Raw genomic sequence first — 19,037 nt, forward strand, 5'->3', positions numbered from 1 at the left:
TCCTCCCACCCACCCTCCTGCAAACATTCCATCCCCTATTCCCAATTCCTCCGCCTCTGCCGCATCTGCTCCCACGATAAGACATTCCACTCCCGCACATCCCAGATGTCCAAGTTCTTTAAGGACCGCAACTTTCCCCCCACGGTGATCGAAGACGCCCTTGACCGCGTCTCCCGCATTTCCCGCAACACATCCCTCACACCCCGCCCCCGCCACAACCGCCCCAAGAGGATCTCCCTCGTTCTCACACACCACCCTACCAACCTCCGGATACAACGCATTATCCTCCGACACTTCCGCCATTTACAATCCGACCCCACCACCCAAGACATTTTTCCATCCCCTCCCCTGTCCGCTTTCCGGAGAGACCACTCTCTCCGTGACTCCCTTGTTCGCTCCACACTGCCCTCCAACCCCACCACACCCGGCACCTTCCCCTGCAACCGCAGGAAATGCTACACTTGTCCCCACACATCCTCCCTCACCCCCATCCCAGGCCCCAAGATGACATTCCACATTAAGCAGAGGTTCACCTGCACATCTGCCAATGTGGTATACTGCATCCACTGTACCCGGTGCGGCTTCCTCTACATTGGGGAAACCAAGCGGAGGCTTGGGGACCGCTTTGCAGAACACCTCCGCTCAGTTCGCAACAAACAACTGCACCTCCCAGTCGCAAACCATTTCCACTCCCCCTCCCATTCTCTTGATGACATGTCCATCATGGGCCTCCTGCACTGCCACAATGATGCCACCCGAAGGTTGCAGGAACAGCAACTCATATTCCGCCTGGGAACCCTGCAGCCATATGGTATCAATGTGGACTTCACCAGTTTCAAAATCTCCCCTTCTCCTACTGCATCCCTAAACCAGCCCAGTTCGTCCCCTCCCCCCACTGCACCACACAACCAGCCCAGCTCTTCCCCCCCACCCACTGCATCCCAAAACCAGTCCAACCTGTCTCTGCCTCCCTAACCGGTTCTTCCTCTCACCCATCCCTTCCTCCCACCCCAAGCCGCACCCGCAGCTACCTACTAACCTCATCCCACCTCCTTGACCTGTCCGTCTTCCCTGGACTGACCTATCCCCTCCCTACCTCCCCACCTACACTCTCTCCACCTATCTTCTTTACTCTCCATCTTCAGTCCGCCTCCCCCTCTCTCCCTATTTATTCCAGTTGCCTCCCCCAATCCCCCTCTCTGATGAAGGGTGTAGGCTCGAAACGTCAGCTTTTGTGCTCCTGAGATGCTGCTTGGCCTGCTGTGTTCATCCAGCCTCACATCTTATTAACCATGAATGGTATTTTCTAAGCTAACCATTTTATGAACTATAAGATCATGCGGAAACATCTGAACCTTTATAGGCAGTAATTAAACACCATCTCCAGTACCTCACCCCAAACTGGACTGAGATTTGCAAGAAAATGTAGAACATTCAACACAGTGAAATGAAGACTACACAGAAAGCCCTTGGCAATCCACCTCATTCTTCTGAAACCTGAACTTTTGACATCATTTCCATGTTATGCTGAGAAATAGCTGATACAGCACACCCCTCAAAAGCAATGTGTAGTTTTTGGTTTGGCTATAATGTAATGTTGTATACCTAGATTCGTGGAATGAAAAGATCATGTCAGACAGAGTGCTAAATTCGTCAATATGTAACATAGTTTGGTAAGATATTACTCATTAATTTTCAAGTACAACCATAGCCTTGCTTCAAGCGTATCGTAGAGTTCATTCAATTACATTAGAAAAGTGAGCGAAAACGTCCAAGTGACCTGATAGAATATCATTTAATGTAAAGAAATAAGCTAATTTTGAAATAAGAGGATTACATAAAAAGGGATTTAGTTTACTACTCAAATGAATACAGACAAGTCCAATTGGCACATGCAGTGACTCCTTAAGCATCTCATCTCATCCTTTTGTTATTTGGGAAATAATACAACATAGTTGTGTTGGCATTAAGTGTAAAACAGTAAAATCAGCTCAAAAGGAGCATTAAATAAAATTAAATACTAAGTTTTGCTTCACTTGCAACAAACCTCAAGCATTTTTTCATCTGAACTGTTGTAATGCAGCATCAAGCTTCAGGCATTGGCACATCTTACTAACCACTAGGACTGATAGTTTAACATGACTGCCTCACCAGCAGTCTACATGATCAATGTCACACATATTTTGTGCTCCAAAGTGCAGACAATATGGCTAGAAAAGGCAGATTCCTTTCACACATTCCCTTGACTCTGTCAAACACACCCCCACTGTCCTGGGCCCCCACCCCCACCGTGCTGCATCTGGTTCACATTTTTGCCAAATATGTTTTCTCTCACCCTGCTGATCCTGTACTTTTGCACACACCAAGGAGTGGCCTTTTCTCAGCAAAATTATCAATTTTGTGAAGACCTGTGAATTAAAGCACATAGAGAGAAAAAATAATTCAGAACAAAAAAGGAGACTTTCATCAACACATATGTCAGCACTTCAGTGTCTGCCAGTTTTCTCTCTTTTAGCTCACCACCCACCCACTCTGGTCCATTAGTCACACAAAGATGCAGTTTAGGGGCAGGAAGTGTGTTAATGGAATTACAACTGTAACTCTGTAATCAAATCATGATATAAATATTTCCAAAGTCAAAAATGAAAACAGGACATTCTTTTCTGTGGGTTATATGCTGAACCACAGTTTTAACATTTGTTTATGCTTTTTTTTGTGGAGACCAAAGTGCAGGGAGATCAAATGACAACTAGCTATGAAACAAAAAATTAGCTGAGGGGGGCTGAGTAAGTATAAGATGGTAAAAGGAAATATGTTAAGTATTTTGGAGCTGTAGAATCAGCTGCAGGATGAAAAAATATTTTACGTAGAAGGAATATTAACCTTGCAAGAAAACAGCTTTAAATAATTAGTGGCTAAAGCAGCCTCCGACGTCTGTTATCTTGTTTTCCCAAAAGGGTTACGAATAGTTCCAATTGTGATTATAATTACTACTTAGGTATACAAACATTGAAACATTATGCTAATTGAGATGCTAAAGGATTAATGATGAATTAATAATATTTCTACTGAGGATAAACTACTGACATGCACTGTTTTGCCATTAAACATATCATAGGCCTACAGCACCAAAAAAGGCCCTTCAGCCCAATGAATCTGCAATTGTCAAAAAACGGGCACGTATCTATTCTAAACTCTTTTTCCAGCACTTGTATGCCATGGCAGTGCAAGAACATGTCTAAATACTCCTTAAGTGTTATGAGGGTTTCTGCCTTTATCACCTTTACAGGCAGTGAGCCACACTCCATCAGCCTCTGGTGAAAAAATTACTTCGTCACATCCTTCTGCTCCTTATCTTAAAGCTATCTCCTTGGTCATTGTCCTTCCTTTCCTCAAGATTTGTTGAGATTACCCATCACAGTGTCTGCGCTTTAGATGAAACATCCAGACTCAGGTAAAACTAGGAAGATCATGCACCTGTGTGCTGCATCTTCCTTATAAGTATTTCCCCCACCATATAATGTTAGGTAGAAATACATACAAATAAAATCATTCAAGTAATCAAAAATCATCGCCAGAAGAAACTAACAAAAAATAATTAGAGATCTACAATTCTTCCCACTTTATTTCAGACAATGTTTCAAGATCTTATGAGGCAGGAAACCTAGACATGCAGAATGGAAATAGTTTATTAGTGCTTTATTTCAGTAATTTGCACAATTTCAACAGAATAGTGCAGTTAGGTCATGCATCAAAATCTGCCACGCCTATCAGTGTCCATTTTGAATGGAACAATGAACAACAATTTGCATTTATTAAGCACCATTCATAATAAAATATCCCCAAATTTTGGGTCTTCCACAATACAGTAATATGCTCTGTCCAAGAATTATGAAAACTACAACACCAATAGATTCAATGCAATCTTTCTTATGGAATAAGGCAGATTTATATCAGACAGGGGAAGTTTGGTGTTATTGGATTTGCAATGAGTTAACCTGCCATGTAAGGAATTCTGTGGACGACTAGAGTGCGGAGTATTCAGGTTAATTTGATTACTTGCTGGCTGAATTCTAGATGGTGTCTAGGACCGAGACATTCAATAATTTATTTTGAATAGACAGTGTCATAGGGGTAATACCTCTTCTTGAGTAACCCAGAGGCCCAATTTCAAAAATGGTGACTGTGAAACTGTTAAAATTTGTCGCAGAGAAGGTCTAATTCATTAATGTCCTTTAGGGAAGAAAATTTGCCTTCCTTACCTAGTCAGCCCAACAGCAATGATGGTTGACTCCTAACTGCCCTTTCAAATAGCATCACAAAACATTCAGTCAAGGGCTATTAAGGATGGGCAACTAATTCAAACCCCACTACATTCCATTAAAGAGTTTAAATTTTTTTTTACAACTTTTTTTTACAATCTTTGAAGTAAAACTTAATTGAATCGATTCTATTATGCCTTATTCTCACAATGGATTTTAAAAATGCCTTTCCCCTGAAGCTTTAAAAAATTGAGCCATTTTTGTTTCTATAAACAGAGACATGCATTTTGTAAAAACAAATGATTAGTTACAAGAAATCTGTCACTGCATCGTGAGATCACTCTGGGATTGTGGTGTCTATATACTAACAAGTTTCAAAATGTCAGTGGAAATTTCCAAATATTTGTTCAGTAAATGTGCTGTGTAGAACCACAGCATTCTAATCAAGGAAACATGGGAGTTCATTTTACATACACTATGACCCACACACATGTATAGTCAGACAAGAAATTTTAAGAATTGGCAGACTCAGACTCATTACTTCCAAAGGATAATTGAAAGTTTCCACATTATGTCAATTTTACTTACTTTTTCATGCAGTATCTTTGAAGGAGCATGACAGAAGTAGGCAAGTGAATACTGTAGTATGTGTAGGTTAGGTAATGGAGCACTGTACAAGATTCATGCACATAATTATATCAAACCGTGAATTCCTAGTAGCATGTACACATAAACACTAGAGGTAGGAGAAAGCAATTTGAACGGTGAAGCAGACTCAATGGGCTTTATGATCTATTGAGCCTGTTTCACCGTTCGATATGATCATTTGATGACCTAAGGCTTCATATTGCTTTCTGCCCACTGTCTACATCTTTTGCTGGCCTGGAAAAGCAAAGCCTTGTCTATCTCAGCTGTTTAATGATTAAGCATTCACAAATTCCCTAGGATAGAAAATTCCAAATATTCACATTTGAACGAGACGATTTTTCCTCATCTCAGGGCTGGATGATTCCTTATCCTGAGACCGTGTCTCTGGTTTAATTCCCCAGTCAATGGAAACAACCTATCAGTATCTACCATGCCGTGGTCAATGTGAGTTAATGCAATATGGATAAAGTGCCACTCAACTAATTGGCAATCTTTTGTCAAGCAATGAAGCCCTCTGAGAAAAGTATTCTGTTCAGCAGTTTCTTCTCATCTTAACATGGCTGGAGCACTTCACTATCACTGCTCAAAGCATTCCCAGCTTGTCACTTTTCACTGACAAAACTCTTTCTATTGTGTATTCAGTTCAGTAAGCCTAGCGAGTTGCTGACAGGCTGGGAAACAAATGCCTTTGATGGAAAATCCAGAGTTACTAACTAACTGATCCAAAGGGATTCCTCACTTGTCTTTTATATCACCCAGGGAAACCTAGCAGGACTGAGAACGACATTGGGATCCTAACTGGATATAACTTTTAGGGGTTTTAACCCCACATATGCAATACATATGCCTCCCATTTCTTGGAAAATTTGTCATCTGGTGTAAAAATGATAGGATAACACAACTTAAAGAAGACCATTCGGTCATCATGCCTGTGCTAGCATTTTGAAACAGGCCACCCATTAGGATTTGGGGAATGGAAGATGTAGGCTCGCAAACAAGAGGATATGGCAGCATTAGAGGGCAACAGTTTGCATAATGATATCCAGAATGGGACAGGAAGAGACAGAGTATTCAAACTGTATTAAATAGGTCAAAAGGAAGAGAAATTATAAAAAAGTAAAATTAATGGTTCTTTACTTGAAAGCACAAGATATTTACGACAAAATAAAAGAATTAACCACACAAATACAGGTTAACAGGTATGATTTTACAGCCCCTATAGAGACATGGTTACAAGGAGATCAAGGCTGGGAGTTAAATATTCAGGTTTACGTGACTTTTCAAAATGGCAGGCAGGAAGGAAAGGGTGATGGTGTAGCAATGTTGGTACAAGAATAAATACAATAGCAACAAAAGACCTTGAACTGAAAGATGTAGAATCCGTATGTGTCGAGATAAGAAATAAGAAGGAAAAGAAGACATTGATAGTCTATAGGTCCCCCAATACTAGATTTATGGTGTGACTGAGAATAAATCAGGGGATAATGATGGCACATAACAGAGATAGTACATTAATCATGGGTGACTTTAAACTTCAATTAAATTGGGATAGTCAAACTGGCAGAGGAAGCCATGAGGACAATTTCATACAGCGTATCTTGGAGCGTTTCCTAGAACAATATGTGGTGGATCCAACAGAAATCAAGCAATTTTGAATCTAGTAATATTTAAAAGGCAGGTTCAATAAATAATGTTAGTTAAAACAACCCCTTAGAAACAGTGATGATAACATGGTAGAATCTGGCATTCAGTTTGAGAGGGAGGAATGTCTGTTTTTTTAATTTAATTTGATTTATTATTGTCCCATTTACCGAGATACGGCGAAAAGTATTATTTTGCATGCTAACCAGCCAAATCTATCTTACATAAGTATATCAGCATAATCGAACAGATGCAGAATATAATGTTACAGCTACAGACAAGGTGCAGAGAAGGATCAACTCTAATATATGAGGTCCATTCATAGGGCTGATAACAATGGGGAAGAAGCTGTTGTTAAATCTGCTGGTACTTACTTTCAAACCTTTGTATCTTCTGCTTGGATGGATGAGGGTGGAAAAGAGTACAACCAAGGTAGAGGGGTATTCGCTTATGTTGGCTGCTTTCCTGAGGCAGTAAAAAGTGCAGACAGGGTCAACGGAAAGAAGGCTAGTTTCTGTGATGGACTAGATTACGTGCACAACTGTCTGTAATTTCTTGCAGTCTTGGGCAGAGCAGTTACCATACCAAGCTGTGATGCATACAGATAGGATGTGAAGTTGGTTTGTAAATAACCGTGCTAAGCTTAGTCAAGGGTAATTACAAAGGAGTGAGGGCAAAACTAGCTATAGTGAACTAAGAAAGGATTTTAGTAGCAAAAATGGTTGAGGAACGATGGCAGGTGTTTAGGTTCATAGCACATAGCAAAAATATATTCCAGTGTGGAAGAAGGATTCTCAGAAGGGAACAGGCGATCCACGGTTAACCAAGAAAGTTAAGGATAACATCAGATTGAAAGAACAAACATACAATGTGGCAAAGATTAGTGATAAGCCAGAAGATTGGGAAAGTTTTCAAAATCAAATGAAGAGAGCCGATAAAAAGAAGAAAATAAGCATTGAGGGAAAATTTGCAAGAAATATCAAGATGGACAGCCAAAGTGAACATAGATCCCTAAGATGAGACTGGGGAAATAATCATGTGGAAATGGCAGAGGAGCTGAATAAATAATTTGCATCGACCTTCACAATAGTAGACAATGTTAGCATTCCAAAATTACGAAATGAGGAAAATAAAAAGAAAACTTAAGGACAGATGCAAGAAACAATTATTATTAAATTTCAATTTTGTTCTGCATATTACTTATGTTAGAAGCAAGAATGTTTATACTTTTTGAAAGAATCCCACTGAAGTATTTAGAATTAATGCAGATCTGGTTCACTTTTTTAAGAAGTCTTCCTCCTACATTTCAGTGAGGGTGCTATCAAGGAGGGACAAAATCTGAATGTGAGGGAACGCATTGAAAAACTACATGTGTTTAATCCAACTGCAATCAGTTGACTTTTTTTTGCTTTAAATAAGTTAGAATCATCTGGGAAAACCGAAAATAAATACCATATTTTCATTCTGCATTACACATGGCAGGTTATACACTCGGGTCAATTTCTGTACTTAACATAGAGCCCATTCAAAAGGAACTGAAAAGATTCTCCGTGAAGCTCTGGCTGACTCTGTGTACTATTGAAACTTCAAAAAGGAAACTATTTGGATTAAATCACTGTGAAACATCCAACAGGGAACAAACAAAAGACCAGGTTCCAAGTCCAGACCTCCAACATCTTCTGTTTGGGGCTTCGTTCCATCTGTTTCAATAGAATTTGACACACAAAAAAATTCATTCAACTTAGTTTTATTCATTCTTGCATGTAGGTGCTGATGACAAGGCCAGCTTTTCTACTGATCTGTAATTTCTCTTGAACTGATTGCTCTCTAGATACACTTAACAGTCAACACACTATTCTGGGTTTGAAGTCACATGTAGGTCAGACCAGGTAAAAATGTAATGTCACTTCCTGAAAGGACTTTAGTGAACTAGATTTTTTTTTAATTGGAATGGTTACATGGTCGTCAAGAGGCTAGTTTTCAGCTTCAGATTTTCTTGAATTCAATTCTTACATCTGTCATGGGATGATTCCAACCCGCAGTCCCAGAACATTAGCCTGGGACTGTTGCTCATTAGTCCAGTGGCATTAACATTATGTTAATACTTCCACATTTTTCACTCTTCGTGTTTACTTGCATATTACATTTTCTGTGCACAGGCTCAAGCTATGTAAGTGTCATTATTTGTTCCTATTGCTGATCTACAAACTGTTCTAACAGGAGAATGTTTGTGGACTACAGGTGAACTTGTTTACGGTCCCTCTGAGTACTTCATGCTGCGGGGAACCAGGTACTCCCTCTGAGTGCACCCAATCAATGTTTAATAGTGCACAGACGAAGCACTCTTAAATACCTTGGGAAATGAATGATGTTTCCTATTTAAGTATAACTATTTCATTAGAATGAATCAAAACGGGCAACATAATGGCAGCACCCTGGTAATGAAAGTGAAAATCAGAATTATGAGAAGAACTGTAGATATCAACACATATCCTTTAGTTTATATAGCACCTCATTAAATTAAGTGACTGATTTTTTTTGGAGAAATTAATGCCACTGATTTTTTTTTGAGAAATTAATGCTGGGTAGCACACTTGAGAGCGCTCCCGATTCTTTAAATTATGGCACAGGATCTTTCAAGCTCAATTGAATTGTTTTGACAAAGAACAGCTGGTTAATGTTTGAACTAAAGGTTGAAACTTCCAACTATGTCACACTCCTGCTGTACTATACTGATGTTATAGATGACTGCATGCCTGTAAGTGAAATGACAGAATTTTCAAAGGGATGTAGAAGCCAAAAAAATTGGAGTTTTTGTATCCATATTTGGGATGATGGTAGATCAGGTTTATCAAGCTTTTAAAAAAAAGGACAGATGCAACAACAACACGTATGTAATAAAGCACCTATAACACCCAAATAGCAAGATAAAATGTCTTAATATAGCTTACAGAAGTATCACTGAACAAATTTTGCTGCAGCCACAAAAGGAAATATTAGGGCAGATGAATAAAAGCTCGCTAGAGAGATAAGTATTAAGGATATTATTAAGTGAGGAAAGAAGGAAAGAAAGGCGATTCAAGGGGGATTTCCAGAGCTGAAGCCATAGCAATGGACGCTGCAGCCACTAATGATGGTACAGTTAAAATCGGATACACTCAAGGGGCCAGAATTGGTGGACTGCAAATATCTTCAGAATTGTGATGCTGAAAAAGAGCACAAAAAATGAGAAATCTGAGACCTCAAAGGGATTTGCAAAAAAAATCCTGGAATTTTAAACTTGAAGCATTATTTAACCAGGAACTAATGTAAGTTAGAGAGCTTGGGAAACAATGAATGAATGGATAAAGAGCCATACAGTATAAAACTAAGGAAGTTAACTTGACTGAGTTTTTTTGAAGTAGCGATGAATAGAATTGATGAGGGTAGAGCAGCAGTTGTGATCTCTGTGGGCTTCAGTAAGGCATTCGATAAGGTCCCTCATGATGGACTGATTCGCAAGGTTGGATCACAGAGAATATATGGAGAACTAGCTACTTGGATACAGAAATGGCTCAAATGTAGAGGACAGACGGTGGTTGTGGAGGGCTAGTTTTCAGGCTGGAGGCCTGTGACCAGCAGTGTGCCACAAGGGTCAGTGCTAGATCCACTGCTTTTTGTAATTCATATAAATGACTTGGATGTGAACAATGGTTAGTATTTTTGTAGATGACACTAAAATTGGAGATGTAGTGGATACTGAGGAAGGCTACCTCAGTACAATGGGATCGTGATCAGATGGGCCAATGGGCCGAAAAACGTCAGAAAGAGTTTAGTTTAGATAAATGTGAGGTGCTGTATTTTGGAAGGCAAATCAGGGTAATACTTATACACCTAATGAAATTTTCTTAAGAAGTGTCAAGGCCCAAAACGTCAGCCTTCCTGTTCCTCTGTTGCTGCTTGGCCTGCTGTGTTCATCCAGCTGTGTACCTTGTTACCCTAGATTCTAGCATCTGCAGTTCCTACTATCACTAAGGCATTTCGTATGCTTGCCTTTATTGTTCTGTGTATTGAGTACAGCAGTCGTACCTAGACAGCAATCAGTTCAAGGCAGTCAAGGTGAGAATCCAATCAAAAACTGAGGCATACAAAGATGGGAAAATTAGTGATAGGCCGAGGATTATGATTTTTTTTTAGGAACGTCGCAGCAAATGACCGAAAAGCTAACAGAAAGGGAGAAAATTAGTTATGACAGTAAATTGGCAAGAAATATAAAATAAAACAGCAAGAACTTTGACCAATATATGTAAGGAAAAAGAGAAGCTGAAGTGAAGGTGGGATTCAAAGGATCTGACTGGAGAATTGACAACTGGAAACAAGGAAATGGAAGGTAATTAAAATCAATATTTTGTATCAATCTTCATGGAGGAGGATGTTATAAACATCCAAAGATATCAGGTAAGCAAAATGCCCAGGGAAGGAAAAGTCTTATAACAGTCTTTATCACAAGAGACAAAGTATTTAATAACTAATTGGACTGAAGACAGGCAAGTCATCAGGACGTGATGCTCCGCATCCTAAATTTTAAATAAAGTGGCTGAAGAGACAGTGGAGGCATTGGCTGAGATATTCCAGAACTCACTGAATTCCAGGAAGGTTCCAGCGTATCAGGAAACCACTAACAAAACGCTCCTATTCAAGAAGGTAGGGAGACAGAAAGCAGGAAACTGCACAACTATTTAACCTGAAATGGTAGATTGGGAAAATGGTAGAGTCCATTAATAAGGAAGGAATAGCAGGATATTTAGAAAAATCTAACGTAATCAAACAGAATCAACATGGTTTTGCGAAAAAGAAACCATGTTTGACAAATTTGCTAGAATTATTTGAGAATATAACAAGCAGAGCTGATAAAGAGAAAGATGAGCTATATTTCAATTTCTAGAAGACAGTTGATAAAGGGCTGCATAAAAGTTGATTGCACCAGTTCAGAGCTCAAAGTTTTAGGGATAATGTATTTGCAAAGAACATTAGTTAACACATTAAGGATAGATAGTCTGGATGACTGGGTTTTTTTTAAAGTTGGAAACTACACAAGTATTAGGCTTAGAACCTCAATTATTTACTCGTGCGTATTAATGACTTGGAGGAATGCGCAGAGTGTCATGTCTCCAGTTTGCTGATGATACAAGAATAGGTCAGAGGGCATGATGGAAGAAGGGCTAGAAATCTGCAATGGAATGTAGATAGGTTGAATGAATGGGCCAATACTTGGCAGAAGATTTTAGTATGGGCAAGTGTGAACTCATGCACTTTGGTAGTAAGTATCAGAAGGCAGACTATTACATAACTGGAGAGAGACTCCAGAAAATGCAGCAGAGGGGGTGTGAGTGTTTTTGTGCAAGAAACACAAATATTTAGCAACAGGTGTAGAAAGTAATTAAAAAGGAAATATGAATATTGGCCTTTAATTCTAAGGGGCTGGAGTTTAAAAAAATAGGAGATCTTATTACATGTATACAGGTTGTTGGTGTGGCTGGAGCAGTGTGCAATTTTGGTCCACGTATTTAAAAAGAATATGATAGCAGTGAAGGCAGTTAAAAAGAGAGACAGAAATTCCGGGTGAAGGGTTTGACTTACCGAGGATGGCTAAACAGGTCATGCCTTTATTTATTAAGATTTAGAAAACTGAGGGATGGGTCTTATTGAAATATCAGTGATTTGAGAGCTTTGAGAAGCTGGCAATGAAATAGGAACTAAGGCATGGGGCAGATCAGCCATGACATTAAAGATTTGCAGAGTAGGCTTGAGGGGCTGAACAGCTCACTCCTGTTCCTATTTATTATAGCCTTATAAATATAAAATATGTTTGAATTTTTCAATTGATGTAGACTAAATACTTTAATTGTAGCTATCTTGCTAAATGGGACAAAGATGATGAAATAAACTATTTTTGTCATTAAGTTTTGAAGTATACTGTATTATTAAAAGTACAGGGTTAAACACAAACTATTTGAATTACTAGCTTCACACCTTGAAAAAAAAATTCTTATCACCACTGTCACCTATATTAAGAGCCAAACCCACCCACCCTCAACTCCTGAATCAAACAATCCCTCTTTGACAGTTAGACATGGTAAAACACTGTGTGCCATATTGACTGCAATCAGATTCTCTTATAATTCATTTCACAAGTTATTCATTTCAGTTTGGAATCTTTTAGCCTTAGTGTTATATATCTATAACTCATTCTCTGTGGAAACATTTGGCTTTTATCTGTTTCCAGCTCAGCTCAATGCTGTTGTTGTACACTTTACTGTCTCAGAAAATCTGCTGAAGTTCAGATCTGGGCCAATTGAAAATAAACAGAGTCGCCACCCAGCTTTTGAACATATGCTCAGAATTTTACTGGAAATGAGATGGATAAAAAGGCATATGCAGCTGCAGTGCAATTACATGAGCAGCTAAAAGCCATGTGGACACAATAGAAAAAGAGCTTAAAACCCGTTCAGTTCCAAAGAGCTGAGATTGCACAAACATCAATACACAAAGGAGTGGGGAGAAACCAATAAATGTTTCTGATGGACAGCAAGCAACCTCTTTATTTCCTAATACTTGCCAACAGGGTCAACTATTTATACTTTTGATTTCAGCAAAGCTTGACTTTGACAAACTTCTCATTGTTACCTTATGATATCTGAGTACAAAATCAAGTAAAACAAATTTTATCGAAGCAGTTAAGCAGACTCTACTCCACCTTACTTTTCTAGTGCTAAGTTCAGGTGTCGTGTCTTATCTTCTCACTCTACAATCCATTTGATTCTGCCACCACAAATGGGGCAGCAGGCACGCTGTGTCATTTTCTCCTTGAATGTTTTTGTTAAGCTATTTCTTTCCTACCTTATCAATGCAAAAACTACACCATGCCAATCTTCAGTCATCTCCCGTAAGTTCTCTCCCATTTTCTGTTTGCCATCCATCAGCAAGCCCTAAGCATATCGTGCCGAGTCTCCAGAAATGTAAGAATAATTTCCAGGGCACTGCTATGAACATCTCAAGAGGATAGAGCATTTAGAGAATTATGTGGGGTTTTTTCCTCATTTTCTTTGAAAAAGTTTGTTTAATCGTTAAAAATCTACTGGAGATGGGTTAAAGGAAAGTTTGTCTGACAGTCAAGAAATAGTTCACGGGTAATAAACAGTTGGTTCTGTTTCTGCTTGCTATAAAGAATTAGCGTGTCCGGCAAACAACAGCAAGAATATCAGAGCACAACGCTTTGACGTCATATGATGAAACTTTGTATGAGTTCAATATGTTCAACGAGAGTTGGCAACTCTACATTTACCTCACTATATCATGACATGCCTCAGGATGTTTATTTGAAAGGTGCTGTTTGAATGTAAACTGAGATGAAACCCATATCCACAAAGCTTATCAATCAATGAGTAGTTGCATTTCAGTTACTTTATTGTTTGAATGCAGACATCGTTGCACATGTTCGCCACACTTGTCTTCATTAGTCACAACACTGAGTACAAGAATTGGGGCATTATGTCGTGGCTGTTCACGACATTGGTGAGGCCACTTTTAGAATACTGTGTATCATTCTGGTCGCCCTTCTGTAGGAATAATGCTATTAAGCTTAAGATGTTGCAAACAAGATTTACAAGTATGTTGCTGGCACTGGAGGGTCTGATTTATAGAACTAGGATTAGATCTGGAATTAGTTTTATTGTCGCATGTACTCAAATACAGTAATAGAGTTGTAGAGTTGTACAGTGTGGAAACAAACCTTTTGGTGCAATTCATCCATGCTGACCAGGTATCCCAAATTAATCTAGCCCCATTTGTCAGCATGTGGACCATATCCCTCTAAATTCTTCCTATTTATGTACCCATCCAGTTGTCTTTTAAATGTTTTAATTGTGCTAACCTCCCTTACACACTCTGGTCTCTCATTCCAAACAGACACCACCCTCTGCAAGAAAAGATTGCCCCTTAGGTCCTATTTAATTATTTCCCCTCTCACCTTCAACATTTGCTCTCTAGGTTTGGACTCCATTACCCTGGGGAAAACACCTTGACTATTTACACTATCCATGCACCCTTCTCTCCTGGTGTAGCAGTCTTTTGTCCCAACAAAGACTTCTGGCCTTGAGATGATTCCAGGAGTGGTCTCCCAGCCTTGAGAGCCTCAGTGTGAAGCCCGGTGCGGTCTGGGGTCAAGGCCGGTGTGGATTGGATTGGTAGGGCTGTTATTCAGAACTTTCTATTTCTTTATTTTCTAATTAATTCCTATGATCTGTCATGCTGGACTTCTTATTTATTTATGTTCCTACTTTTTTTCCTTAAGAATTTGTACCTAAGAATCCGCACCTTTTGTATCTAAGATGGCACCTCAGGAAGCAACTTGTAAACTTTTCACTGTACCAGTCGTATGCCACAACGATTAGTGTTGGGTGCTATAGTTTTTGTCATTATTATAAATGATTTGGATGTGAAAACCAGAGGTATAGTTAATAAGTTTTCAGATGACACCAAAATTGTTCATGTAGTGGAAGGTTGCCTCTCAATACAATGGGGCCCACATCAGATGGGCAGGTGGGCTGAGGAGTGGCTGATGGAGTTTAATTTAGATAAATGTGAGGTGCTGCATTTTGGAAGGCAAATCAGTGTGAGGCTTAAGACATTTATGGCAGGATCCTGGGGAGTGTTGCTGAATGAAGAGACTTTGGAGTGCAGGTTCATATTTATTTGAAAGTGGAGTCGCAGGTAGACAGGATAGTGAAGGCATTTGGTATGCTTGCCTTTATTGGTCAGTGCATTGAGTATAAGAGTTGAGAGGTCATGTTATGGCTGTAAAGGACATTGGTGAGGCCACTTTTGGAATACTGTGTTTATTTCTGGTCTCCTTGTTCCAGGAAAGATGTTGTGAAATTTGAAACATTTACAAGCATGTTGCCAGGGTTAGAGGTTTGAGCTATACCAAGAGGCTGCATATGCTGCGGCCATTTTCCCTGAAGCATTGCAGGCTGAGGGGTGACCTTACAGAGGTTTATAAAATCATGAGAGGAATGTCTAGAGTGAAAAGTCAAGATCCTTTCCCAAGGGTATTAGAGTCCAAAACTGGTGGGGATAGGTTTAAGGTGAGAAGGGAAAGATTTAAAATGGATCTGAGGGGTAACTCTCACACAGAGGGTGTTGCGTGTATGGAACAAGCTGCCACAGGATGTGATGGAGGTGGGGTACAATTAAAACATTTTAAAGGCATCTGGATGCGTATTCAAAATGTTGAAGGATATTGGTCGAATAAATAAGAATAAACTGCCACCAGTACTATTTGGTCATTAACCATGGGGACACAATTTAAGGTCAGAAACCCAAAATGTCAACTCTATTTCTCGATCCAGAAATGATGCCAGACTTTTTGAGACCTTCCAGCACTTTTTGTTTTTATGTTCAAATTTAAGATAATTGGCAGAAGAACCAGAGGTGAGGTGTGGTATCAATTCTCTCTTATGCAAAGTGTCATGTCTCAGGATTTTGTTTACTTTTCTTCCACAAAAAAGATTAACAGGAAAAAGACTTACTATGAAATGCTATATTTCAAGGCAAAGTGGATTCACATGTTTATTACCTAGAAAGCAATGGGACCAAGATGATGTATGCTCTTGAATTAAGCTTTGAAATTGTGGGTAGAATTTTCCTTCCCTGAAAATGGTGGAGAAAGTGGCAAGAGGAGCAAATACTTAGCCAGATTGACATCAAGAAGATACCTGTCCCCTCCCTGCCACCTCAGCAATTAAGTTCTGGTCAACCTTCCCAAACTGTTATCAATAAAGACCTCCAAGTAGTCCATTAACAACAACAGGTAAGAGCCTGAATCTGCCAATAGCCAACGAATTTTGTTCCCAGCAGGTGAAAAAGATGACAGCCTTCCCAACTGCTACAGTGGAGCAACCACCTTCCAGTTTCAGCGTGCAGTGACAATTTTCACAAAGCTAGGGACTGCTGGGGACTTGGGCACAAAACAGGGAGGTGCCATTAAAAATCTGCCCACTGCTCTTGCCTCCGACATCTTTCCCAAACCTCATTCTCCCCAGAACACCCATCACATGATCTCCCTCCTCCTCAAACTTCACTTTCATTCTCACGTACCTAGTTTTCAGTTCTATTGTGCAGCTCCAGCAGCCTTTGCTCTGAAGTGACATTGGTGTTCCAGTGGCTGTCAGCCTGTGATTATCACTTCATCAGACAACTTTTCTCTTTATTAAGGTGGTGTATCTCGGTCTTCAAGACACCTACTGCACACTTAGAGGAAAATCGCAACCTACAGTCCCAAAGACTATAATAATTTCTTCACTTATCACAGTGACTGATAAACGCTGAAAGTAAATTAACATTAACACAAACACTAAAACAATATTAGGGAGGATATTAGTTGGAGTGGAATCTGTATGGATACAGCTTAAAAACAATAAGGGGCAAAAAGTGACAGTAGAGGTTGTATAGCAGTACCCACACTGCAGTGGTAATATTGGGAAAGGCATTATACAGGAAATTAGAGATGCAACCATTAAAAGTACAACTGAAATTATGGGTGACTTTAAGTAGAGAATAGGCCATCCTAGTTTGGGTATTACATAATGAGAAAGTCATAACTGGCAATCTAGCTGTGAATGACCACTTGGGGAAGAGAGGCCATAATTTGATAGAACTCTTCATTAAAGCGAAGTGTGACGTCATTGATTCTGAGGCTAGGTGTTGAATCTAAAGAAAGGAAACCACGATGGTGAACTGACTGTGATAAATTGGGGAACGTTACTTAAAGGTGACGGTGGATTGACAATGGCAAATATTTATACAGCACATGAAGGAGCTGGAACAATTATTCATTCCTCTGCTGCACAAAAATAAAACAACAATGGTGGTCCAACAATAGCTAATAAAGGAAATTAGAGATAGTATTAGATCGAATAAAAGGGGCAAACAAATTGGCCAAAAACAGCAGCAGATCTAAGGACTCGAATTAGATTTCAAGGAAAGAGGATAAAGGGATTGATTAAGAAAAGGAGGAAGTTATCTTGCAGAGCACAAATGTACTGACTGCAAAAACTTCCACTGTGAACTGAAAAAGATAAGTGAAGACAAACACTGACAGGCAGAAACAGGGAAAATTATAATGGGGAACAGAGATGATAGGCCAATTAAATAGATACTTAAGTTCTGCTTTCACAAAGGAGGACACATATAATGTTCCAAAATGTTGGGAAACATAGGGTCCAGTGAGTGGGAGGAACTGAAGAAAATATATATTAGCAGGGAAATGGTGTTGGGGTAATTGATGGAATTCGAGATCGATGAATCCCCAGGGCATAATAATCTCAGATTATGTAAGGAAGTAGTCCTAGATACAGTGGATACATTGGTGAACATCTTTCACAATTCTGTAGACGCTGAAACAGTTGTTTATGTAACTCCTCTATTTAAAAAAACGGTGGAGAGTGCAGTGATTGGAACCAGGTGGATCTTGCTGACTATGAGATACTTGGTTGGGGTTGTTAAATTGGGCCAGTCAGGAAGCACTAGTTGACCAATATTAACAGGGGATTTAGAGCCTCCTCACTTCTGGGGTCTGACTCTGAGCTGGATGGCCACAGTGTACTGTGCTCAAGTAAATAAAGGGTGATTTGGTGATGAGATTCCAGCCTCTGTGTAGTTATTTCAGCGAGAAAACAGGGAATTATAGACCAGTTAGCTTCACACTGGAAGTGGGGAAAATGCGAAGAGTCCAAATATATGACTTCATAGTTGAGCACTCAGAAAATAGTGAGCGTTTCAGATTTATGGATGGTCAAGCAGTCAGCATGGACTTTTGAGAAGTTATGCTTGACAAATCTCCTGGAATCTTTCAAGGATGTAACTCATAGAGCTAATAGGGGAGGCAATAGAAAAGTTTTACCCTTTTACCTCCTGGATTTTCAGGAAGGATATTCGATGAAGTGGAATCTGTTTGGATACAGTTTATAATCAACGAAGGGCAAAAAGTGTTAGTAGAGTTTGCAGAGCTGTCCCCATTCTGCAGTCATGATTTTAGGAAAGGCATTACACAAAATGGTCCCACATAAGAGATTAGCATATAAAATCAAAGTGCTAAAGTAAAAGATTTTGGGTTAGTGTACTGACATGCAGGCAAACTGATTGGCAGAAGGAAACAAACAGTAGGAATAAACGGGATAATAAAATGTGAGGCTGGATGAACACAGCAGGCCAAGCAGCATCTCAGGAGCACAAAAGCTGACGTTTCGGGCCTAGACCCTTCATCAGAGAGCACAGTAGGAATAAACGGGTCTTTTTCAGAGTGGCAGGCAGTGAATGGAGGGGTACCACGTGGGTCAGTGTTAAGACCCAGCTATTCACAAGATATATTAACGACATTTAATGTAATATCTCAAAGTTTGCAATGACACAAAGCTGGGCGGGAAGGTGGGCTGTGAGGAGGAATTT

General features: G+C 39.6%; 1 protein-coding gene across 2 annotated transcripts in view; it reads right to left on the reverse strand.

The window, feature by feature from the left end:
• bcas3 (BCAS3 microtubule associated cell migration factor) overlaps nt 1-19,037 on the reverse strand; it is a 1,086,700-nt gene that overhangs the window by 949,099 nt on the left and 118,564 nt on the right. For both annotated transcript variants that reach the window (XM_059655421.1, XM_059655420.1), the window contains exon 7: nt 2,336-2,408. In XM_059655421.1, coding sequence (XP_059511404.1) covers nt 2,336-2,408 — 73 coding nt within the window. The remainder of the gene's footprint in view (nt 1-2,335; nt 2,409-19,037) is intronic.

Source organism: Stegostoma tigrinum, chromosome 27 (assembly GCF_030684315.1).
Source record: "Stegostoma tigrinum isolate sSteTig4 chromosome 27, sSteTig4.hap1, whole genome shotgun sequence".
NCBI lineage: Eukaryota > Metazoa > Chordata > Chondrichthyes > Orectolobiformes > Stegostomatidae > Stegostoma > Stegostoma tigrinum.